This window comes from Cetorhinus maximus, unplaced genomic scaffold, assembly GCF_964194155.1.
Source record: "Cetorhinus maximus unplaced genomic scaffold, sCetMax3.hap1.1 HAP1_SCAFFOLD_2412, whole genome shotgun sequence".
NCBI classification, from domain to species: domain Eukaryota; kingdom Metazoa; phylum Chordata; class Chondrichthyes; order Lamniformes; family Cetorhinidae; genus Cetorhinus; species Cetorhinus maximus.
In genome coordinates, this window is record NW_027598351.1 from 5,936 (window position 1) to 31,999 (window position 26,064).

Here is a 26,064-nt window from a genome sequence, read left to right on the forward strand (position 1 = left end):
CAACACAGTTTGTATTTGCATGGTGAATTTTAACCAAGGCACTTCGCAGGAGACAAAGCTGGACACCAAGCCACGTTAAGGAGATATAGGACAGGTGACCAAAGCTTGGTCACAAGAGGTAGGTTTCAAGGAGCGTCTAACGGAGGGAAGAGAAACAGGGGAGGGAATTCCTGATAAAAACAAAAAACTGCAGATGCTGGAAATCCAAAACGGCGGTTCTCCGCCGATGCTGCCAGACCTGCTGAGTTTTTCCAGGTATTTCTGTTTTTGTGAGGGAATTCCTGAGCTTGGACCCCAGGCAACTGAAGGCACGCTGCCAGTTTAAGGAAAACTGGGATGTGCAAGAGGCCAGAATTGGAGATGGGGACCTCAGTTTACTGTGTCTTCTGAGCACTCACCTAACATTGCTCTGAAATGTCTACCTAAATGACATGCTGAAGTGAGGCTTGAGCCTTTTGATTCAGAGGTGGGAATGCACTACCAACTCAGCGAGTGGATAAGCTGACAAATGTTTAACTTAGTAGATGTGGCTTTCTGATCATATCCTTTTATGTATAGGATTCTTGGTGATCTTCATTGGTTTTTGAAATTTCAGTTGCACCATTGAATACTCGCGGCTGAAGAACAGGATGAAACTCACGATTTGGCTGCCGGGAATTATTGGAATTCTTTTTGGATTGAACCTTGGAGCCTTGGGCCAGGATACATCCGCCCCAAGTTCTGGTAAGAAATGTTAGCTTTGTTACCCAAAAGGCCTGGTTTCATTGGCTGACGCGCACACAGCTGTTTGAGGATATATCCCTGTTTATAAACTGGGGTTTGATCGTATTTGCTACGTAGCCTCTGAGTGACTTCTAGTTCCTTCCTTTAACCCCAGTTCCAAGTTATCCCATGTGGTAATTTAGTGCCATTCATTTAATTCATGCTAATTCAAGCCCCTGCAGCACATCCCGAGGGAGTATCAGCCCGAATCGAGTTGATCTGTGTGACATCTGCAGCTGTAATGCAATGTTAGGGGCACTGTGTTGCTGTTTCCTCTGCACCTTTTGTAAGGTGTGCTTGGTTGCTGGGCTATTATGGGTTAGCTTGGCCCTGTAGCAGGACTCTCCCCGCCATAAGGGAGATTATGGATTCAGTCAAACCGCACTCCAACACACAAAATCTCAGTGTATCCAAGTGGGTGCCGGGAGGTGGTTTAACATGGCGCATAACGTTTGCATGTTCAGACGAAGCTGGCCATGAATGTAGGTTCATTGGAAAGGAAGCTGCTGCTGATTTTTGATGAACACCAACTCCAGGATTATATAGTGCATGTGCTTAGGAAGGTAATACTGTAAACTTACACTGAACTCATGAATGAAGATAGAATATCTGCACAGTTCTCACAGAATTTTATTTCTCAATGGGTTCACATTTTGGATGAACATAACTTGTGCACTTTAAGTATTTGTGAGGCAGTTGCTGGTATTTAGAAAATCTACTGTGTCATGCTGTCTGTTTGATAAATGTTACTGGGTGTCCTTATCTGGGTGCGACCTTTCTAAGTGTACACTCTATTTACCAGTCAATAACCTCCACTCTCACTGATAGTTCTAGAGTTAGCTATTGGTAAAAACATACAACACAGGGAGACTTGTGAACATATTCAGTCTATATGTGCAGTTAGTCTTGGCTATGTTATTTTTAAAGTGGTATCAACTATAATAATTGTATCTCCGAGTTTGGCCTAAGGATTCAGAAAAGGTTTTTGTGAGGGTGTGGTGATTTCAAAAGTGCATTGACCGCTGAAATTTCAATGACACCATTCTGCTTCAGGCCATCCATAGTTGTGATTTTCATAGTATTAGAGTGTTCAGTGTACTGAGTTTCTCAGTTGCTCTGTGGCCTTAATTCTTATGTAAACCTAGTTGACTTAGAGAATATCATAGTTAAGTCTTAGTCCATTCTCACCTGCTTTATATATCTTATTTCTTCAAGTGTACATTTCTTCCCTCACTCCATCTCTCGGTCTCTCTCTCTCTTGCCCTGTCTCTTTCTCTCTTTTGCCCTCTTTCTCTCTCTCTCTTGCCCTCTCTCTCTCATGCAGTCCCTCTCACTCGCCCTCTCTTTCTTGCTATCGGTCTGTCTTGCCCTAGACGTCTCCCTTTCTCTCGCTCTCTCACTCTGTGTGTGTCTCTCTCTCTCCCTTGATCGGCCTCTCCCTCTCTCGCTCGCTCTGTGCCCCTCTCTCTCGCTCGCTCTGTGCCCCTCTCTCTCGCTCGCTCTGTGCCCCTCTCTCTCGCTCGCTCTGTGCCCCTCTCTCTCGCTCGCTCTGTGCCCCTCTCTCTCGCTCGCTCTGTGCCCCTCTCTCTCGCTCGCTCTGTGCCCCTCTCTCTCGCTCGCTCTGTGCCCCTCTCTCTCGCTCGCTCTGTGCCCCTCTCTCTCGCTCGCTCTGTGCCCCTCTCTCTCGCTCGCTCTGTGCCCCTCTCTCTCGCTCGCTCTGTGCCCCTCTCTCTCGCTCGCTCTGTGCCCCTCTCTCTCGCTCGCTCTGTGCCCCTCTCTCTCGCTCGCTCTGTGCCCCTCTCTCTCGCTCGCTCTGTGCCCCTCTCTCGCTCGCTCTGTGCCCCTCTCTCTCGCTCGCTCTGTGCCCCTCTCTCTCGCTCGCTCTGTGCCCCTCTCTCTCGCTCGCTCTGTGCCCCTCTCTCTCGCTCGCTCTGTGCCCCTCTCTCTCGCTCGCCCTGTGCCCCTCTCTCGCTCGCCCTGTGCCCCTCTCTCTCGCTCGCCCTGTGCCCCTCTCTCTCGCTCGCCCTGTGCCCCTCTCTCTCGCTCGCCCTGTGCCCCTCTCTCTCTCTCGCCCTGTGCCCCTCTCTCTCTCTCGCCCTGTGCCCCTCTCTCTCTCTCGCCCTGTGCCCCTCTCTCTCTCTCGCCCTGTGCCCCTCTCTCTCTCTCGCCCTGTGCCCCTCTCTCTCTCTCGCCCTGTGCCCCTCTCTCTCTCTCGCCCTGTGCCCCTCTCTCTCTCTCGCCCTGTGCCCCTCTCTCTCTCTCGCCCTGTGCCCCTCTCTCTCTCTCGCCCTGTGCCCCTCTCTCTCTCTCGCCCTGTCCCCCTCTCTCTCTCTCTCTCGCCCTGTCCCTCCCTCTCTCTCTCTCGCCCTGTCCCTCCCTCTCTCTCTCTCGCCCTGTCCCTCCCCCTCTCTCTCTCTCGCCCTGTCCCTCCCTCTCTCTCTCTCGCTCTCTCTCTCTCGCCCTGTCCCTCCCTCGCTGTCTCGCTCTGTCTCTCGGCACCCCCACCCCTCCCCAGCTGCCTGGCCCCCTGTCTCTTGCTGCGCTCCATCTCCTTGTTCTCCTTTCTTTCTCTGGTCAATGTTCTACTGGGAATCCTAACCTGGGAACATGATTGTTTTATATTGATCGATGAATTGGCAATCTCTGCACTGAGTGCCAATCAGTTTGGCATGCTGTCTAGTCTCACTTCACACCACCAAACACTTTTACCTTCTGAGTATGGTATATTGGCTTTCCCAAAAATGATTATTTCAAACTTGTCTGTACAGATGTCAAAGCTAAGTGTGTGTTATGTCCAATTATATTAAAAGAAATTACTTCTACAAGAGATTGTTAACATGACAAAGATTTTAGGGGAGATCCACATATCCTGTTCTGTTTTCTGTGGCACTTTTAATAAATTTCCAGTTCATTATCTGTGCTGATGTTAATGTGACTGGGTGCCAGTTATAAATTCCTTCTTTCTGGTTTTGCTGGTCAGATGACATTCATAACAGTTTCCCAGTAGTTGTGTAATCAATTCTCAGTGATTGTGAATTGTTAAAGCTTAGCATGACTGTCCAAATCCAAACATTCTCGAGCCCTGAAGCGCTGTACAGCCAGTGAAGTACATTTGGATTGTGATGACTGTTGTAATGTAGGAAATACAGCAGCCAATTTGTGTACAGCAAGCTCCCAGACAGACAGCAATGGCTGGATAATCGTTTTTTTGTGATGTTGATTGAGGGATAAATATTTGACCAGAACACCGGGAGAAACCCCTTACTCTTCAAAATAGTGCCACAAGATCTGTCATGCCCACTTGAGAGGGCAGACAGAACTTCAGTTTGATGTCCCCATCTGAAAGGTGGCACCTCTGATACTGCAGCACTCCCTCAGTACTGCAGTACTTCCTAGATTTTGTGCTCAAATCTAGGAAGAGGTGGGACTTGAACCCACAACCTTCTGACTCAGAGGTGAGATTGCTGCCCACTGACCCACAGCTGATACTGGGTTGATTACTGTAGATGTCAGACCTCTTGCAATCTCTCGGTGTTAAATTTTGGTGATGGTTTATACAGCCATCTCAGTTCCTGAACTCTGTACACCTGGTTTCATTGCATGATTTAAAAATAATTCTATCCATTTTGAAACCCTAAACCATTCAGAACACCATTCTGAGCAAGTCATTCAAGGTTTCCACCTGAGTATTGTAAGTTTTAGAAAATCCAACAAAAACCTTAATTTCTAATATTGACATTTCTTACATGGAGAAACTTGGCACCGAAGCTCCCATCAATTTTAAAAGAATAGGTTAAATAAAACACCTGTGCACTGGTGCATACATCACACATTTCATCATGGGGGAGGAGGTGGGGGTGACGGTGGTGGGGAAATGTGTGTATTGTTCAGTTAGTCGTTTGATAGGTAAATGGAACTGGGTAGGTAGGTCAGGTGTTTCTCATGTATCGGTGCAGACTTGATGGGCCGAAGGGCCTCTTCTGCACTGTGTGAATCTGTAATATACAGAGCTTGAGAATTGCTGAAAAAGACACGTCGAAGCCCTTAAGCTTGCACTCATCAGGACAATTTGCAAGAATAACAATATATAAATGTTGTTTTCCCCTTATATTGGTATTCTTGTGAAGCGTCCTGACAAGTGCAAGATGGAAAGCTTCGACATGTCTCTTTTTTCAGCAATGTTGTTCGGTTTTTAGTTACCAACTGATAACATGCGATTCTGCGTTATCTGGTTTGAAACGGCCGAACTAATTAAAATTCACTTAATTAAATATGGAATAAAGACAACTACTAACAGTAATGGTGAATAAGAAACTGTGGGAAGCACCTGGTTCCGGATGTCCTTCAGGGAAGGAAATCCGCTGTCTTTACCCAGTCTGGTTATATATGTGCCTGGTGACCCACCGTAACGTGGCTCACTTTGAACAGCCCTCTGCAATGGTTGAGCACACCACTCTGTCGTATTCAAGAAGGCGGCTCACCACTGTCTTCTCAAAGGCAATTAGGGATGGGCAATAAATACCAGGAACATTCGTATCCCGTGAGTGAAAAACAAAAAATGTAGAAAGAAAGCAGTGTATGATCTACATAGGCAGTGAGAGCATGAAGTATGTCCTCCATTCTGAATTTCTTATTCTTAAAAGATTAACCATGTATCCCTCTTTCAGGTTGCAGTGCTTCCAGCAACGACAATTGCGAACAATGTCTGAGCAATGTTTCGGTGAGTAACATAATTAATTGTTACCACAGGGATAAAGGGATAGAAGGATATGGGATCAGGGTGAGCTGGAGGCTCGTGTGGAACATAGACACTGAGGCTAGAGCAGTTGGATGGATGCAGTATGAACAGAATTACCATTGATTCACAAATGTTAAGCCGCAGAGGGAGACACTTTACTTATTGTGTGTGTAGTGCAATCTAAAACTGATCACACTGCCCTGCTCTCTGCCCCCCAAAGTTTGCATCTTCCTCTGTTGGAAATATTTATCCAAATTTCCTACAAGAGATGCAGATGTCTCTGACTCGACCCATCACTGTGGCAGATCTTTCCATGGTCCAATAGCCCTCTCTCTTTCTCTCTCAAGGAATTTCTCAACTCTACCTTCACTGTATAATTTTAAATGAGTAGTTTTGCTAATCTCTGCTGCAGTGTTTAAAAATTGGGCACAACAGAAATGATAAGTGATTAAACCACACTGTGATGTTTTCCTTAAAGAGGATCTCACCATTTTGTAAGGCCTGACAAGTTTAAAACTAGTGAGGGGAAACCTTGCCTGTCAGAAGCCAGGGGTTCAGAGTTTGTAACATTGTCGATACCAGTGTTTGCATTGGGAAATCTGTAAAAAAAAAAAAAAATTTCAAAATCACCCTGGCATGTGTCCATCTGATACTTTGTCAGGAATGTGTACACACACGATGTATCACACTACTGTTTCTGTACATGTGTGTGTGCATGAGGGCGTGTGTGTATTACATAGAATGTATAGCATGTAAACAGGCCACTTGGCTCAACCAGTCCATGTCCACACAAGCCTCCTTCCACACTATTGCTTGATCTAACCCTATCAATACATCCTTCTATTCCTTTCTCCCCTGTGCTTAGCTGTCCTTTAAAAGTTTCTGTGCCAGTGGTGGGCAACCTGTGGCCTGAAGGCCACATCCAGCCCATCAGGGTTCTGAGTGCAGCTTGCGAGACGTTTTGTTGACCGTTACCCATGCGCAGGGTTGCCAGGTTCCGCTAGTTTCCACCCGTGTAATTTTTTTTCCCTACCGGTATTAGTAAAGTGATACACACGTTAAGCAAGGGCACGTGAAGTGAGGCGCGTGCTGATTGCGCACAACATTCTGAGAGCTGTACACTTCCCCTGTGTCCAATCAAAGTGCTGCTACAGTTCAATCTGCACCCCCCGCAAATTCTAGGTACGCAATTCGCAAAGTTACCCTCTCACGGGAGAGCCAGCTTGGTTACGACACCGGTAGACGTGGGAGGTTGTGCTTTTTTATGTCACTTTTGCTGGGAATGGAAAGCCATTCTCAGATGGCAGATCAGTGAAACAATGCATCATCGAATCCTCGGTGGGGTTTAAAAACCAAGAGGACAATGTCAAACAAGGTAAATGTCTGCAACTCAGCAGGCGTACTGTGAGTCATACACATGCAGTCTTTCTCTGCAATGGGACACATCAGATGCAAGAAGCACAACAGAATGGAAACCTCAGCGCTGAATTGTGAAGCATCCGCACATCCCCGACTCCTAATCTAAGAAAGCTTGCGGAGGACTGATCCAACCAGAAGTCACACCGAGCATGATGGAAGCGTGAATGTTTCTTCTGTTTCTACCATTTGAAGTTGTTGACAGTTCTATTACAATATGAATGATTAAGCATTTTCTATAACTCGTTATGAAATTTTCGGCCTGTATGAAATGTATTTAACCTTATTCATGGGGTCATGGTTAGTGCACACGCCCGATTTCAACCTTGCGGCCCACTGAGATGAAGGAGGGCCACTCGTGTGGGCCACTCACAAGCCTAGGTTACCCGTCACTGATCTGTGCTATTCACCTCAGCCATTTCCTGTGGTAGTAGCAAGTTCCACATCCTCATCGCTCCCTGGGTGAAGAAGTTCCTCCTGAATTCGTAATCGGATTTATTAGCGACTATCTTATATTTCTGACCTCTAGTCTCCTAGCGCAACCTCCCATGTCCACCGGTGTCGTAACCAAGCTGGCTCTCCCGTGAGAGGGTAACTTTGCTAATTGCGTACCTAGAATTTGCGGGACGTGCAGATTGAACCGTAGCAGCACTTTGGACGCAGGGGGAGGCTCCCCCACAAGTGGAAACATTTTCTCTATACCTACCCAATTGAACACACCATTTATAGACCCCTATCAGGTCACTTCCTCAGCTTTCTCTTTTCCAGGGAAATCTTTCCTGAAGTTGTGACCTCTCAGCTCTGGTGGTCTCTTCTCATCTTTTCTCTACCTTCATCAGTGTTCCTGCACTCTCTCTGTAATCAGAAATCTTATTCATGGGGTCATCAGAAATCAGAACTGTTCCCAGTACTAAATCAACAACTTAATTTTTATATAGTATTCCAAATGCAGTGCACTAAGGTGCCTCTGTTTTCATGAAATGTGAAACAATCGCCTTAACTGTTGCGTAAAGGAAACCTGATCTCTATTTTAGCCCATCTTTATGAACGACTTATTGTCTAGCCTGCTTCTCTAGAACAAGGAAAAATGGAACTTCAGTAAATCTGTTCGAAACTTAAAGTAGCAGCAGAGTTTTGTTTTTACACGCAGTGCAGAGCTGCATCAGCACAATTAGCTGGGTTTTAAATCAGGAAGCTCATGGCATGTGTTTTGAACAGTGAACAAGTTTTTCAGCTTTGAAGCAGAGAACTGCCAAATCTTGATGGATTTGCACTAAAAAAATTACTGAAATGCATAGAGAGACGTTCCCTCAGTTCACTGACTCATGTCTGTCAATTCAGAACCTGTTGCCGTGTGTGTGCTTTAATTAGTTTTCTTTAATGTTGCAGTGTCTGTGGTGTAATACCAACAATAAATGTGTTGACTACCCAGTGAGGACAATCCTGCCACCCAAGTCTTTGTGTCATCTGTCTGATGCACGATGGGGAGTCTGCTGGGGTAAGTGCCCTAGAGTGTATTTATCATCTTTACTTATTGTGAAATGCTTCTTTACGCTATTTCTTGAATACAATTCCAAATGAAACATTAATATTTCTTCCTCAATGCAAAATCCTCTGCCCTCTCCCCCCTTGGCCTCTGCACTGAGTAGCTCCTCATCCTCCGTTAAATCAATCACCATCCTGACGCACCTTTTCCCCCTCTCCTCTGATGTAACTACCCTCCTGTCCTCCCTTAATCCCTTCCTACCTAGTTCTCACTCCTTCGCTGCCAGCGTCTTGCTGTTACCTCTTTAATCCCAGGGTCTCAGTTATAAACAAGGCCAACTCCATGTGCTTTCATTCTGCGTCTGCCAAGGGGAAGCAAAACTCTTATTTTCTGCCCCCCACCCCACCTCCCGCCGCCCCAGCACATTTCCAGCTGTGCTTCAAATCTGAAGCTAAACCTTTGCTCTGATACGTCTGTAGTTGTGGATTGATCCAATCACTGCCTTTCCCTGCCATTGTACCCCTTACCATAAAAATAACATTCTCCCAACCTGCTTATTTCCCTAATGTGGCATCCATCTTTCCTTCCCTCAAACCCAGAGGGCACATGTTTGAGCCTATCTTGAAGGCACAACTGGTTTAGCTGCCAGAACTGGCTAGCTTTACATTATTGAGCTCCATTCTCCTCTGCAAGAACTGATGACTGTTCCAGGTCCTGAAGAGAAAACATAGCCTCCACTCTGTTTTTTTCCCTTGCCAAACATCTGACTAATTCTTTCTCCCTTGCCCTTTCTAGTCCCCCTTTTCAACAACCAGTGCGAGGAACATCTTGTTCACTATGACTGAGACTATTTGTTCTGCTTCCTGCACTGCTTCTCGCCCTTGCCCTGACACCATATCCTTTTCTAGTTTCTCTCTCATCTCTCTTAAGTTCATTTTGTTCACGAGGTCCACTTCTTGCTCCCGTGACCTTATTCCTACTAAACTGCTGACTACTCAACTTCCCTTGCTCTCCCCAATAGTAGCTGATCCTGTAAATGGCTTCCTTCTTTTCAAAACTGTCTTTTATCCCTCTAAAGACTCGCCCTGAACAGCTCTCGTCCTTGTAAACTACTGTCCGGTCTACGGCCTCCCCTTCTTAGCCAAAGTTTTCCCTTCTTTCCCACAGTTCCTTATTTGAATCTCTCCAACCAGGTTCCTGTCCTCCTCACAGCACTGAAAGTCCTGACCAAAGTCTCGAAGGATATCCTCCATGCATGTGGTGCTCATCAACCTTACTGCAGCCTTTGACATTATCAACCAACACCATCTTTGACCAGCAACACTCCTTCCATTCAGTGGGATTGCCCTCACTTGGTCGCACTCCTAGCCAGCCAATTGCAGCCAAAGTATCTCCGCCAATGCCCCCTGCGCCATGACATCTGTATTCCCCAGCTATCTGTCCTTGGTGCCCTCCACTTTCTCATCTATGTGTTGCCCCATGGCAAGTTCACCTGAAGTCACAGGGTCAACTTCTGCCTGAATGCTGACGCAAACCACCTCCCTATCTCTGTGTTGTCAGCCAGATTTTCTGACACCCAGTTTTGTATGAGCTTTAATTCCCTCCAATTAAACTTTGGGAGGATCAAAGCCATTGTTTTTGGTCCCTGCATCTACCACAAACCCCATACTGTTGCCACCCATTCCAGTCCCTACCTGGTGTGGCTGCAGGAGCTGGAGAGCTCCCCACACAGCCGCTCACACATTTCAGAGTTGAAGATTATATTCTTTTGTCTGCCATGGTCGGGGGGAGAGTTTATGGTTTCGTCCTTGGTTCCCTGTTGAGCTATCTAATGCAGGATCAGATGTCAGCGCGCATGCTAGACTTGACTTCAAGCTCCTGATCTTCGGCAGCCTCTGGAGAGCGTTCTGTGTGGGTGTGCCAGAGGAGGACAGGATCAGATGTGTTCTCCCTGATCGAGCGTTGTTAAAATTGTCCATTTCCATGTAGGTGTTACTTGGGTAAAGCAGCCTGAAAGCTTTTTGCTACTGCTGCCTGCTGAACCACTTGTCATAATGAGCTGCCTCCTGTTATTAAGAAGTTTCCTTCTCGAACAGAGCTTTAAGGGGTGGTGTGGGGGAGGCAAAACAAAACTTGTTTCATTACCGTAAATATGAAAGCAAAATACTGCAGATGCTGGAAATCTGAAATAAAAACAGAAAATGCTGGAAATACCCAGCAGGTCTGGCAGCATCTGTGGAGAGAGAGAAGCAGGGTTAACGTTTCGACTTTTCTTCAGAGCTCCGAAGAAGAGTCATATGGACCCGAAACATTAACCCTGCTTCTCTCTCCACAGATGCTGCCAGACCCTGTTGGGTATTCCCAGCATTTTCTGTTTTTATTCTTGTTTCATTACCACTGTAGAACAGATTTGTTGCTCAGGCTGTCGAGTTGTCCTGGTTGCAAAATTGCTGAACAGAGTGGCGGCAGAGAGCTCCATTTCACAAAAGGTGCGATTATGTGGTTAGAAGGGCAGAGCTTTTGTTTTTTGGCACAGTTGCAGCTTGTTTTTAAAAGTCAGTTACTATTTTTAGAATGGAACTGCAAGTTAGTTTCGGGCCCTCGTGAATTGGTCACGGGGAAGTGAGGTGCAGAATCGCCATTGGGCAACTTGCTGAGAAAATGAAAACCCGTCGATGCCAAATGTTCATAATTTGGTCTGACAGAGCAACCGGGGGAAACAGTGTCACTTTTGGGGCCCCCCCCCCAACCCCTTTCCCTCCAGCTTTATCATTACAATCAGTCCCGTGCCACTGCTTGGTTCATTATCCCCCCCTCAACTCCTGCAAGCGGATCTGTCATGGAATTTTCCTACTGATTTGCGATGGCTTCATTCACTTCAATAATGTCGAGTGACATTGGCGCTTTCTTTCAAGAGTTAAGGTTGAATCCCAGCCTCGGTCGGCTTTTTTTTTGTGGCGGGTGGGAACTATCAAAAGTGGGAATGAGGTGCTTTCTGCACGGGCCGGATGAATTGATCCCGCATTGTGCCCGCGTCTAGTAATGGTTCAAAGGGAAGGCAGCGGAGTTCTGAGAGCAGTTGAATCCCAGGAAGAGGGAGACAATCAATTCAGCATCCATCGATGGAAATGCGCGGGTAAGAAAGGGTGTTCATAATGTTTAATTCTGAGAGTCAGCACAGGAGCATTTAATATGAGTCACAAACCAGAAGTGCGATTGGTTGCAGTAGATTAAACCCACTGATAGTTATTTTTTCAGTGTTCTTATCAATCACATATCTAACCTATGCCACTTTTGATTTTTTTTCTATCATTTGCACTAGACCAGAGAATAGTTCCAGTTTTCCAGAGGAGTTCACTGAAATTTGTGTTGCTCCAACATTTTGTACTCTTCCCTATGTTTACAACTTTACAATATCACCAAGACTTTATGAAGCAGGGACACAACCCTGCCCCTCGTCAGAAAGCACTTGGTGAGACACTTGAATGGGCACCAATGCCCTTTCAGTTTGATTCAGGCAGAAGACAGTGTTTTGGGAGCCTTTGTTATTGACTAGTAAAAACAAGTAAACTAGTAAACAATCAAACTAGTAAAAACAATTTGACCTGAGGGTTAACCCGCTTTTAGCACTTGCCTTAGGTAAATAGCTTTGTAGTCCTTGCCAATATGTAGATTTTTGTGGCATAATAGCAGTGTGGGCATAGGGGTTGTTACATACAGACTATTGGTTAACTATATGCTATCATAGCTTATTACAATTGTGCTGTTGCAATCTAAATACAGGGCCTGCTTTGTAGTCCTTGCCAATATGTAGATTTTTGTGGCATAATAGCAGTGTGGGTGTAGGGGTTGTTACATACAGACTATTGGTTAACTATATGCTATCTTGGCTTATTACAATTGTGCTGTTGCAATCTAAATACAGGGCCTGCTTGACCACAAATAACCAAGCTGGTTGTAAATTAAAGAAAGGCTAGCATTTGTTTGTGGCATTGTAGTCGCTGTTGTACTGTAGGAAAGCTGGCAACCAGTTTGCACACAGCAAGCTCCCACAAACAGCAATCAACTAGAGAATCATTTTTTTTGGTTCTGGTTGAGGGATAAATATTGGGCAGGGCACTGGGGTGAACTCCCCTGCGCCTCTTCAAAATAATGCTGTGGGATTTTTTTACGCCCACCTGAGAGGGCAGGCAGGGCTTTGATTTAATAATCCCATCCAAAAGACGACACCTCCCTCAGTAGCACCCCTGGCTGTCAGCCCAGATTTTAAATGCTGTGGTCATTTGAATTGGTGATTGGGAGAAGGCTTTTGAAGATTGCTGAGGAGAGGATGGGGGTTGTGGGGGTGGCGGGGTGGGTGGTGGGGTGGGGGGGGGGGGGGGGGGGGTGAGTAGTAGTAGTTGGGAATGTAGAGTCTAAGAAGAAAAATTTACAATGTAAACTTTTGGGTTTTTGGTTATGTTATGTTCACTTGATTGTTGTGAACTTAATTGGTTTGAGTATAATTGATAGTTAGTCTAAATCTGTGGGTGGTGGGGTGTGATACAATTTCTCCAACTTGTTTCTTGGCCTCCTCAGTCCACATGTGGGACTGGGTAGCCTCAGTATAATTCTTGTTCTCGCTTCCCTTCTTCTCCCACCCCATCCTCAGCGAAAAGGCACTTTGGTGCCTCCCCTGAGCGACGGGATCTAAATCAAGAGATCAGTGAAGTGGGAGAGTTGTAAAGTGTAATGCAGCCGCACAACTCTCAGACTAGAGGAAGCAGTTAGACTGGGTGTGTAGGGGTACATGGAATGCAGGCATCATTACCATTCAAGGAATGAAGGTGATGCTGATGGGCAGATAAAGCAAGATGCCATATCACAAATGCGTTCTTCCTCCCTCTTTAGAGCTGATGCAATGTGCACATACAAATGAAAAACCGAACATGCGAACCGGTTATATCGCTGGGACAATCTCTTTTCAGAGGCACTTCTACATTTCTATAGTTTGGACCCCAAGAAAAGGCATCTGTGCGCTGCCTTTAAAAGTTTACATTGCTAAAATCAGTTTCCATGCCATGTAGAACTACCGATATTTAATTTCATGAGGAAGTTAATGGTTCACAAAAAGAGGTAGTTGCGAGATGGAGAACGGAGGCGTGAAAGCAAGAAGTTTTCATTGGGGGAGGTTGAAGTACATTTAAGGGATAAGACAGTCACTACAAGAGGTAATCTAATATTCTTGCTCAACTGGTCAACTTCAATATGAATGAATGTGGAAAGCAGGTTAAAATTTCTGATTGACTGGTCATGTCAACTTGGAAACACACTCGCCATAAAACAACTGGTGCACTGCCTTGTTGAATTCATACTTGATTAAAACATGTCGGTTGCTTCATGTAACATGACATTGACTGGACTCTGTCCACACTTAAAATAAGCAATGTGCTATTGCCTCAGCAGCCAGACTGTGTGTGCTTGTCCTTCCTGTTCTATTTGGATTCTGTTTTCACTTGGTTCCTTACTCAGCAATGAGGTTGGGAATAAACAGTGCCAATTTCCCCAATTAGTTCAGTCTTATTAGTCACAGCTCCTGATGTACATAACTCTGTTTGGTGCAATGAAAATTAAAAATGCAGACACAGCAGTAAGGCTTACGTTTTGGTACAAGTGGGGTTGCTGCTGAGTTGAGACACACGAAACAACTTGCAATCAGTTAACCTGCAGAGCTGCTGAAGTAGTCGGAGAATCGAAGGGGAGAAAAAAGGACAAGTGCCTGAAATGGTTTGGGGAACGCACCAACTCGACAGGGCTCCGTGTAACCAAAACTCATCAAAACGAGGTGTGATTCGGACAAAATTTCAGAAGAAAAGTCACACAGACTCGAAACGTGAACTCTGTTTCTCTCTCCACAGATGCTGTCAGACCTGCTGAGTTTTTCCAGCATTTTCTGTTTCTATTTGAGAACTGCCAGTCGGCGCAGTTGTGATGTGTGTTTGATCAGCCAAGTGAAATGAAAGAAGCAATTAGAGGAGGTCACTGGGAATCCTGGCACAATATAAATCGACCTCTTCAGAAAGGAATGTTGGGTGAGGGGAGTTTCCAGGGAAAGTAAGATTATAGCTAATGAAAATGCTATAATCCAAACCAGAGGTGGCAAGATAGCTCTTGGCGAGAGATGAGGCTTTATCGCATTAATGTTGCTGGATTTGACTTGAGGTCAAGCAGTGCTATAACCCACTGTGTACGGCCTACTGAAATTATCATACATGCGGGTAAACATGTGTGAATTTATTATAATGAGCTCTTAACTACTTGCTGAAGCTGGCTATTTATTTCATCACTTCCTGGTTAATTGAGTTGGATTTCCTGTTTAGAACATTACAAAGTTTATCTTTGTGTGCCAGCTTGCCTGGACAGGTGTTTTGAATTTGTTCGCAAGGGTAGATTTTCTGAGCCCCTCCCCCTGCACGGGGGAAGTACTGCTCCTTACATCAGTAACACGCCTGTGATTTTTCTATGTACACTGCTGGGTGAAATTGAGGGCAAAATCGACCTTATTGGGTCTGGGTGCTATTTCATAAGAACATGAGAAATAGGAACAGGAGTAGACCATTCACCCCCTCGATCCTGCTCCACCGTTCAATAAGATCATGGCTGATCATCTTCTGTTTCGATTTCCACATTCCCAACTAACCCTGGTAGCCTTTGATTCCCTTGCCTAACAAGAATCTATCTCCCTCTGCCTTAAAAATATTCAATGACCTCACCTCCTCCACCTTCTGAGGCAGAGAGTTCCAAAGTCGCACAACCCTCTGAGAGAAAAAATTTCTCCTCATCTCTGTCCTAAAAGGGCAACGCCTAATATTAAAACAGTGCCCCCCTAGTTCTGGACTCACCCACAAGAGGAAACATCATTTCGACGTGCACCTTGTCAAGGCCGTTCAGGATCTTGTACACTTCAATCAAATCACCCCCCCACTCTTCTAAACTCCAGTGGAAACAAGCCCAGTCTGTCCAATCTTTCCTCATAAGACAACCCACTCATTCCAGGTATCAATCTAGTAAACCTCCTCTGAACCAACACCAATGCATTTACATCCTTCCTTAAATAAGGAGACCAAAACTGCACATAGTATTCGAGGTGCAGTCTCACCAGTGCCCTGCCCATATAACTGAAGCATAACATCCCTATTTTTATGTTCAATCCCTCTCGTAATAAAGGATAGCATTCCATTAACCTTCTTAATTACTTGCTGAACTGGCATACTAACTTTTTGTGACTCATGTACTAGAACACCTAGATCCCTCTGCACCTCGGAATTATGCAGCCATTCTCCATTAAGTAATACTCTGCTTTTTTGTTCTTCCTGCCAAAGTGAACAACTTCACATTTTCAAACATTAAACTCCATTTGCCAGATCTTTGCCCACTCACTCAATCTATATATCCATCTGCAACCTCCTCATGTCCTCTTCACAACATACTTTCCTACCTATCTTTGTGTCATCTGCAAATTTAGCTACCATGTCTGCACTCCCTTCATCTAAGTCATTGATGTAAATTGTAAAAAGCTGAGGCCCCAGTACAGACCCCTGTGGGACTGCACTCGTCACATCCTGCCAATCAGAAAAAGATCCATGTATGCTTACTCTCTACTTTCTGCCAACCTGCCAATCTTCTATTCATGCTAATATGTTACACGCTATACCATGTGCTTTTATTTTCCGTAATAATCTTTGTTGTGGCACCGTATGAAATGCCTCCTGGAAATCCAAGTACAGTATGTCTACGGGCTCACCTTTATCCACTGTGCATGTTACTCCTTCAAAAAACTCCAATAAATTGTTTAAACATGATTTTCCTTTCACAAAACCATTTCCTTTCCTTTAAACTCCAGAATGTGGTTTAAAGGTTGAATACAATTTACGTTTCAAATGTATTGAATGTGTTCCAAACCTCTTCATTTTCTTTTGCAGTGAACTTTGAAGCTTTGATCATTGCCATGTCGGTGGTTGGGGGAGTTCTAATCTTGTCACTGTGTATCTGCTGCTATTGCTGCTGCAGGAGTCGAAAGCGCAAGCAGTAAGTGTTTGATCTTCCATCGAAAACCCAGAGTGTTAGTCAACCAGCACAGAAACAGCTCTTAGCAAAGGTCACAAATGACATCTTGTGTGACTGTGACTTGTGGACCTACGTGCAGCCTTTGACACTGTTGACCACATCACCCTCCTTTAACATTTCTCTTGGGCTGGACTGTACTCGCCTGGTTCTATTATAATCAATCTAATCACAGGCCAGCATATCACTTGCAGTGGCTTCTCTTCCTGCTCCCTCACTGTTACCTCTGGTGTTCCCAGGGATCTATCCATGGCTCCCTCTTACTTCTCATCTACATGCTGCTGCTCGGCAACATCATTTGAAAGCACAGCGTTAATTTTCACTCTTCACTGGTGACACCCAGATCTACATCATCGCCACCTCCCTTGACGACTTTACTATTGCTAAATTGTCAGACTCCTTGTCCGACATCCAGTAATGGATGAGCAGAAATTTCCTCTAACTAAACATTAGGGAGACTGAAGCCATTGTCTTAGGTCCCCACGGCAAACCCCATTTCCTAGCTACCGACTCCATTCCTCTTCCTGGCTGTTGTCTGAGGTTAAACTAGACGATTTGTAACTTGGGTGTTATATCTGATGCAGAGTTGAGCTTCCAACTGCACACCTATGCCATTACTAAGACTACCTATTTCCAGCGCCGTAACATCGCCCGACTTCACCCCTGTCTCAGCTCATTGGCTGCTGAAACTCTCATCCATGCCTTCCTAACCTCTAGACTTGACTATTCCAACACGTTCCTTGCCAGCCTCCCATATTCTACGCTCTGTAAACTTGAGATCATCCAAAACTTTGCTGCCTGTGTCTTAACACACACCGAGTCCTGTTGCCCTATCCACCCCTGTGCTTGCTGACCTACACTGGCTCCTGGTCGAACAATGCCTCGATTTTTAAAATTCGCCTCCTTGTTTTCAAATCCCTCCGTGACCTCAACCCTTCTTGTCTCTTCAATCTCCTCCAGCACCACGACCCTCAGATAGCTGCACTCATCTAATTTTGGCCTCTTGAGCATTCTGATTTGAATTGCTCCACCATTGGTGGCCGCACCTTCAGCTGTCTATGTCCTAACCTCTGGAATGCCCTCCCTACACCTCTCCACCTTGCTCGCCTGCTTGAAGACTCTGTTTAAAACTTGCCTGTCTGCCCTAATAACTCCTTATGTGGTTCAACGTCAAGTTTGTTTTATAATTTTCCTGGGAAGTGGCTTGGGATGTTTTGTCACATTCAAGCTGATGTCCATGTATATGATGGTCCTGATACAGACTTGGGCATTTGAATTCTTGACCTGTAGCTGGGTTTACTGGGGTTGCATAATTCCAGAACAGGCCCTAAGAGAGGTCTCAAGCTGTGCTTCATTCCCTATAGTTCTTTTGCACTTGAAATGCTGACACAACATGCACACTGGGATATAAGTATCCACATTTTGGACTCCCAGACTAGCAGAGTGTAGAGAGACAGCAGAGAGCACTTGGTGCTTTGGTTGGGAGGAAGGATCGGGATAAGAGGGAGGGAGCAGGTAGAGTGGGAGTGGGGAAAGGAAAACCAGTTATGTAAAGAAGTGGAAATCCATTGCAACTTCATAGGAAGTTTTAAAATGAGCAGGAACTGTGCAACTGAGGTGGAAGGTGAGGAGCTGCGAGGAATCCTCTAATATGTACGTGCAATACTGATAGGCATATTTTATTTTTGTGTTGTGTTTTCAGGTGGGGAATGGTATGAGAGAGAGACTCTTTATTGTCTGTGCCTTTTTGTTTTTATTCATTCACAGGTTTTTGGGAGTTGCTGGCTGGGCCAGCATTTATTGTCTGTTCCTAATTGCCCTTGAGAAGATGGTGGCCAGCTGTTGCCTTGAACTGCATCTGTCCTTTATCGTAGTGGTTTGATGCAACTGAGTGGCTTGTTAGGTTATTTCAGAGGGTATGTAAGATTAAGCCACATATAAACTAGACTGGATAAGGACGGCTGATTTCGCTCTCTAAAGTACATCAGTGTACCAGCTGGATTTTTATGACAATCTAGTAGTTTCATCATTCGAGGGTGACTGGTCTTTGAATCCAGATTTACTCCCATCATTAGCCCGGATCTCGGGATTATTCTGGAAATGAGAATGGGTACCTACCAGTTGTTGAGCAGTACCACTGTGCAGGAGCTGCTATTTTATTGGCTAATTTTTGGTGGAGTGTATTGCCCACACTTTGTCCAATCTACTGGCATTCCAAGAACAATGACCTAAACCATCCCATTCTAATGGTGGAAGACTTCACTAGGTCTGGTATACCTGTTACTCTGGAGAATGGTAATTTTGAACAGATCTAGCAACTCGAGACTGGACAACCATGAGGTGCTGTGGGCCATCAGCAGCAGCAGAATTGTGCTCAACCACAATCTAACCTCATGGCCTGGCTTATCCCCCATTCTACCATTATCACCAAGCCAGGGGATCCACCCTGGTTCAATGACGAGTGCAGGAAGGCATGCCTAGAGCAGTAACAGGCATACCTAAAAATGAGGTGTCAACCTCTTGAAGCTACAACACAGGACCACCTGTGTGCCAAACAGCTTAAGCAGCAAGTGATAGACAGAGCTAAGGGATTCCATAACCAACAATCAGATCTCAGCTCTGCAGTCCTGCCACATCTGTCGTGAATGGTGGTGGACAATTAAACAACTCACTGGAGGAGGAGGCTCCACAGCTATCCTCATTCTTAATGATGCGGGAGCCCAGCACATCAGTAAAAAAGATAAGGCTGAAGCATTTGCTACAATCTACGGCCAGAAGTGCGAGTGAATGATCCATCTCAGCCTCCTCCAGAGGTCCCCAGCATCACAGATGTCAGTCTTCAGCCAATTTGATTCACTTCCACATGACATCAAGAAACGGTTAAAGGCAGTGGATACTGCAAAGGCTATGGGCCCTGACAATATTCTGGCAATAGTACTGAAGACTTGAGCTCCAGAACTTGCCGCACGCCTAGCCAAGCTGTTCCAGTACAGCTACAACACTGGCATATACCTGGCTATGTGGAAAATTACCCAGGTATGTCCTGTACTCAAAAAGTAGGACAAATCCAACCCTGCCAATTACCGCCCCATCAGTCTACTCTTGATTATCAGTAAAGTGATGGAAGGGGTCATCAACAGTGCTATCAAGCGGCATTTGCTTAGCAATGACCTGCTCACTGAGGCTCAGTTTGGTTTCCGCCAGGGCCACTCAGCTCCTGATCTCATTACAACCTTGGTTCAAACATGGACAAAAGAGCTGAACTCCAGAGGTGAGGTGAGAGTGACTGCCCTTGACATCAAGGCAGCATTTGACCCAGTGTGGCATCAAGGAGACCTAGCAAAACTGGAGTCAATGGGAATTTGGGGGAAAACTTTCCACTAGTTGGAGTCGTACCTAGCACAAAGGAAGATGGTTGTAGCTGTTGAAGGTCAATCATCCCAGGTCCAGGACATCACTGCAGGAGTTCCTCAGGGTAATGTTCTCGGCCCAACCATCTTCAGCTGCTTCATCAATGACCTTCCCACCATCATCAAGTCAGAAGTGGGGATGTTCACAGATGATTGCATGATGTTCACCATTCATGACTCCTCAGACACTGAAGCAGTCCATGTCCAAATGCAGCAACACCTGGACAATACCCAGGCTTGGGCTGACAAGTGGCAAGCAACATTTGTGCCACACAAGTGCCAGACAATGACCATCTCCAACAAGAGAGAACCTAAACATCATCCCTTTACATTAAATGTCATTACCATCGCTGAATGCCCCACTATCAACGTCCTGGGGGTTACCATTGACCAGAAACAGAACTGGACCAGCCATATAAATACTGTGGCTACAAGAGCAGGCCAGAGGCTGGGAATCCTGTGGCGAGTAGCTCACCTCCTGACTCCTCAAAGCCTGTCCACCATTTATAAAGCACAAGTCAGAAGTGTGATGGAATACTCTCCACTTGCCTGGATGAGTACAGCTCCCACAACACTCAAGAAGCTTGACACCATCCAGGACAAAGCAGTCTGCTTGATTGGCACCCCTTCCACAAACATTCACTCCCACCACCACCCGAACAGTGGCAGCAGTGTGAATAATCTACAAGATGCACAGTAGGAACTCTCCAAAGCTCCTTAGGCAGCACCTTCCAAACCCATGATCACTACCATCTAGAAGGACAATGGCAGCAGATAGATGGGAACACCACCACCTGGAAGTTCCCCTCCAAGTCACTCACCACCCTGACTTGGAAATATATCACCGTTCCTTCACTGTCACTGGGTCAAAATCTTGGAATCCCTCCCTAACAACACTGTGGGTGTACCAAGACCACAGGGACTGCAGTGATTCAGGAAGGCAACTCACCACCACCTTCTCAAGGGCAATTAGGGATGGGCAATAAACGCTGGCCCAGCCAGCGACACCCACATCCTGTGAATGAATATTAAAAAAATAAATAAATTGCTGTAAATTGGAACAAAAATGATCTTAGGCCAGATTACAAGGTGTCAAAAAGAGATTTGGTGAGAAGGGTCCAATGAGAATAGGTTGCCAAAGAATACTTGCATTGAACAGGACAAGTGAAAAATGTCTGTACAAGATTTATTCAAAATCTTTGGGGCCAATTTGGATTTCAGATAATTTTGGTTTTTGGTTACCGCATATAAACTTGCATTTACAGTAGCTTAAGCCTTGTCTAGCTACAGTCTAAGGTAAATAAAATGGCTAGAAAAGAAAGATGTATTGCTGAATAATAAATACAGGGTACCAGTAATAAGTTCCCACCTGTGGTGCCATCTGCGATTCTGCTTGTAGGATAGAGTTTAGAGTGTCAGCGAGGTTTGTGTCAAGTGCAGATAAACAACTAGACTTCCCATCCTAAAGATCGGGTGCGATCAGCAAGGTTCATGTCAGCTCGGGTCGTGTCAGCTCGGGTCGTGTCAGCTCGGGTCGTGTCAGCTCGGGTCGTGTCAGCTCGGGTCGTGTCAGCTCGGGTCGTGTCAGCTCGGGTCGTGTCAGCTCGGGTCGTGTCAGCTCGGGTCGTGTCAGCTCGGGTCAGGGACTTCCCACGCTAAAGGCCGATGAAGTTCACAAGAAGTGCGGTTTTTGCATGTGTTCTGTTTTCTGATTTACAGATAAAAGATACTTGACCTGTAATAAATTTCCGGAACTTTTGTTGAGGCATGTCTCTTTTTAAAATGTTTGATTTGTTTAGACTGAATGTGATAGATCAGAAAATGGAAAGAGAAAGAGAGCAGAGGAGAATGCGGCAAGAAGAAAGGTAAGGAACTGACAAACTGCCTTTTTTAATTCTTTTGCGGGATGTGGGCGTCGCTGGCTGGGCTAACATTTGTTGCCCATTCCTAATTGCTCTCGAGAAGACAGTGGTGAGCTGCCTTCTGGAACCGCTGCATTGAGAGGAAACCTAATTGGTAATGGCGGCTTCCTCCTTCCTTAACCGAGGTTTCCCCCTACTGTGGTTGACAGGGTCCTCAACCTTGTCTGACGCATCTCTCGCGCCTCTGCCCTCACACCTTCTCCTCCCTCCTGGAACCATGATAGGATCCCCCTTGTCCTCACTTTTCGCCCCACCAGCCTCCGCAGTCAAAGGATCATCCTCCGACATTTCCGCCAACTCCAGCATGATGCCACCAAACGCATCTTCCCCTCACATCCCTTGTCAGCACTCCGTAGAGACCGTTCCCTCCGGGACACCCTGGTCCACATCTCCCTCATCCCCTTCCCATGGCACCTTCCCATGCAATTGCAGAAGGTGCAACACCTGCCCCTTTACCTCCTCCCTCACCGTCCAAGGCCCCAAACACTCCTTTCAGGTGAAGCAGCGCTTCACTTGCACCTCCTTCAAATTGGTCTACTGCATTCGCTGCTCCCAATGTGGTCTGCTCTACATTGGGGCGACTAAACGCAGACTGGGTGACCGCTTTGCAGAACATCTTCGATCTGTTCGCAAGCATGACCCAGACCTCCCTGTCGCTTGCCATTTCAACACCCCTTCCTGCTCTCATGCCCACATGTCCGTCCTTGGCCTGCTGCAATGTTCCAGTGAAGCTCAACGTAAACTGGAGGAACAGCACCTCATCTTCCGATTAGGCACTTTACAGCCTTCCGGATTTAACATTAAATTCAGCAACTTCAGATCATGAACTCTTTCCTCTATCCTCACCCCTTTTTTAAACCGCTTTTTTCTACATTTATTTTTATTTCTTATCCACGTATTTTTATTTTTATTCATTTGTCCATGGTTTTATCCCCCCTTCTATCCCATTTTTTTTCCTTTTCTTTCCTACCACCGCCCCCTCCCCTCACCCCACCCCATCCCCAAAAGGGCCATCTGTTACTTGTTCATGTTTTATTCAGAATGCTGGCCCTTGTCCTGCTACTATCACATTCTGCTTTCTAACCTTGGCCGCTATCAATCGCCTTTTTTAGCACTAACCACTACCATTAACAATCCTTTTGTCCACGACATCTTTGTCAATCTCTCCTGTGTCCCCACCTATCACTGGCCTTCTATCCAGCTTCACCTGCTCCATCCACCCCCTTAAACAGTATAAATTGCCTCACGTTTCCACTTCTCTTCAGCTCTGAAGAAGGGTCGCACGGACTCGAAACGTTAACTCTGTGAGACCTGCTGAGTTTTTCCAGCATTTTCTTTTTTCTATGTTGTAATTGATTGAGTTGCATTGCCACAGTTCTTGCAGCCTTGTAAATCTGTCCCTGTGATCCAGATGATCCCATGGACTTCATTCCCTGTGTCATTCCCGTTCCAGCCACTCATTCTCAGCGATTTTGAGGAGACTGCTCCATGGCCCTGGGGTGTGGTTCACCTTCTGAGCCGCTTGTCCAAAAGGGCAGCTAAATAATTTCAAGTTGGGCTTCACTGCCTGCACTGCAGATTCCCCTCGCCAGTTATGGTCTCTGAGAGAGATTAGCTGCTACTTGGGTCCACGATGCATTGCCCAGTGCTTGTCCACTGCAAAATCTAATGGCTTCCTAAGCCTCTTGGTGAATCTGTTCTGTTACTCAGGAATGCTAGTGGACGAACCCAGTCTTCGACATAGACTGCAGAGGATTGGCAATGTTATCAGAGATAATAAGGCCGAACCTACCCCTCTCATTGCTGTGGAACCTCATGCTATTGCTGTACTGCACTGTTCCGAGCCTTCAGCCTAATCACTTGGCATTGTCTCAAGCTTCTTTCTGTTTTCTTTCAGGAAAAGTGAAATGAAAGTCAGGCATGATGAAATCAGGAAGAAGTATGGTGAGGAGACAGATTTTGAAATTGCTTTTCATTGTTTTCATCACAAAATATGAAACCAGGCTCTCCCTGTTCTTGGTTTGCTGCAGCCATTGGATTCTTTGGGGGAGGCAGATGAGTAAAATGACATAGCACTTTACTGTACAGAAACCCTGCTGGTCTCTGGCATTGTTAATGCTCCACACGGGCCTTCTCCCATCCTACCTCGTCGAACCCTATGGAGAAACGCACACAGGAGTCTAGATGCCCGAGGAAGGATGTAAATGTGGGTTCAAGTGGCTGAGGGAGGAGGAAGGGATATAGTTGGGAGCCCCAAAGGCCTGCTGGAGAGAGAACCAAGTCTCCACGGCATGCAATCCAGCCAACAGAAAGACTTGCTAAATTGGTAAACACGAAATAGAACAATGTCTGTCTTTGTAGGGTTCATTCTCCAATTGGGTACTTGTGAATGGCAGCCCTGCTCAGAAACTCATGGGCTTCTGATTTAGCGTCCGTTTTAATTAATGGGCACAGCATCCCATCTGCAAGCACTCCCTATGAGTGCCATGCCCTGACCTACTGTGAGCACCTGTTCAGGGAGCCCGTTCACAAGTAATATCGGATTTTGGTTGACTTATGGAAGGTGCAAGTAAGAATCATGAATCCTAACTTTGATTTTTGCTTTTATTTCAGGCCTATTCAAGGAGTCAAATTCTTACTCCAAATTCGAAAACAACTAATGCAGACAACTCAGCTCCATTCCAAAAGAGTCCAAATGAATTGTATTTCGATAGCTCAGTCTTTAATTATATATATATCGTACTTACTAACCTTCTCCCTCCAAAACCCCAGAGGCAGTGAAATCAAATAATCCAAGCCTCTGGTTTGCTTTTAATTCTCTGGGGAAAGGGAACATTTTTTTTTAAAAAAATCTTGTCAAACTGTGGACCAGTTGCTGTTTAACCCTGTCCGCAGAATAATTTCTAATCCTGTATCTCATAGTTACTAGTATTTACACTGGGAAGACTGGTACCAGCAGTTGAAGCAAGTGTTGAAGATGGACCAAACGACTGGCCACTGGGTTTCTAGATTCCTTCATTTGATTTTCCTTAACCAGAATGAATTCAAAGTATTTAAAAAATACTCGTTCAAATAATTTTAATTGGATGTTTCCAGCAGGATACATGTCCAATCCCAGAGCCAAGCCTGTGCCATCCAGTGTCTTGCTCCTTTATTCCGTCTCACACTGCACGTGGATTTACTGAGCAGCTTCTGCAGACCGGTGATGATCGCAGGTTTGAGAGAAGCCCCTTTATGCAGCCACTTATAAACCAAAGAGTGCTAGAAATGGAAAGTGCTGTAATTTCCTATTGGCAGTATGAGTGAGAGGAAAAGGGAGCGCGAATTATGAACCAAACCCCAGTGCCTTTCTTTTTAATAGAATTGTGTATTTACTTTTAAAGAGGCCATGTTTATGATGTTTTCTATCTCATATTGCACTCTGTAAAACGACCAACATATGTTATTAGTGTCACATTGCTTTACTGTGTGTGGGAAAGCTGCAACGATAATTTTTTAACTGCTGGAACTGTATTAAAAATTTAAAAAAAAAACCACAAAATGGGAACTGGATTTCAAATCGAATTAAACCGTGCGTGTCCTGGCGTGATGAGAGGAGATAACTGTGTGGCCTGAGGGGAGGCCCTGCACCAACATTTAGCCAAGCTGAAAGCACCGTTCACAGGCAACAAAGTGAATATTATTTCCGCTTGTGTGACAGAAATCAGTGGGGGTGTTGTGGGGCGGCCTTGACCCACACCTGCTCCCGGTTCTTGATGTCACTGCAGGGGGACACCGTTGTGCCGCAAGAAATTCTCTCGCACAAAATGGCCTACTGCAAAGCTGGGAGTTTCAGTCTGCATCGCTGTAGTTAGGAATAGCCGAGAGGTGTCCCGCAGCCATATTATTGGGCAGCTCAGTGAGGACATTGGGGTTTCCATAGAGCCCTGCTGAAGTGGCTCTTACATAAGAGGTGCCTGAAGAAAAATAAATGATGCCTTTGTTGATTCCGCCTCTGTGGGGAATATCTGAACCCGGGTGAAAAAACCGTGTTCTGCCACAGTCTCATTGAGTGAGAAGCTGATGGACCATCTCTCCAACTGGACTGTGATGTAGTACAGTCCAGATAAGATAGTGTTTCAAGTCTCTCTGCAGTAAGCTGTTGTCTTTTTTCAAATCTCTGCATTGTCCAGTTTGTGGCTGTGGGTGCAATAAAAAACCTTTAAACCAAAAACCAAATGGCAGTGA

The 26,064-nt window shown here is 45.6% G+C and overlaps 1 protein-coding gene across 1 annotated transcript; it reads left to right on the forward strand.

Annotated features, from left to right (window-relative positions):
• Positions 1-25,730, forward strand: LOC144677328 (pituitary tumor-transforming gene 1 protein-interacting protein-like). Its single transcript, XM_078537466.1, has 7 exons — positions 1-723; positions 5,430-5,482; positions 8,306-8,414; positions 16,364-16,469; positions 21,715-21,780; positions 23,735-23,781; positions 24,451-25,730. The coding sequence occupies exons 1-7, from the start codon at positions 630-632 to the stop codon at positions 24,495-24,497; spliced, it is 522 nt and encodes a 173-aa protein (XP_078393592.1). The 5' UTR covers positions 1-629; the 3' UTR covers positions 24,498-25,730.
• The last annotated feature ends 334 nt before the right edge of the window (positions 25,731-26,064 follow it).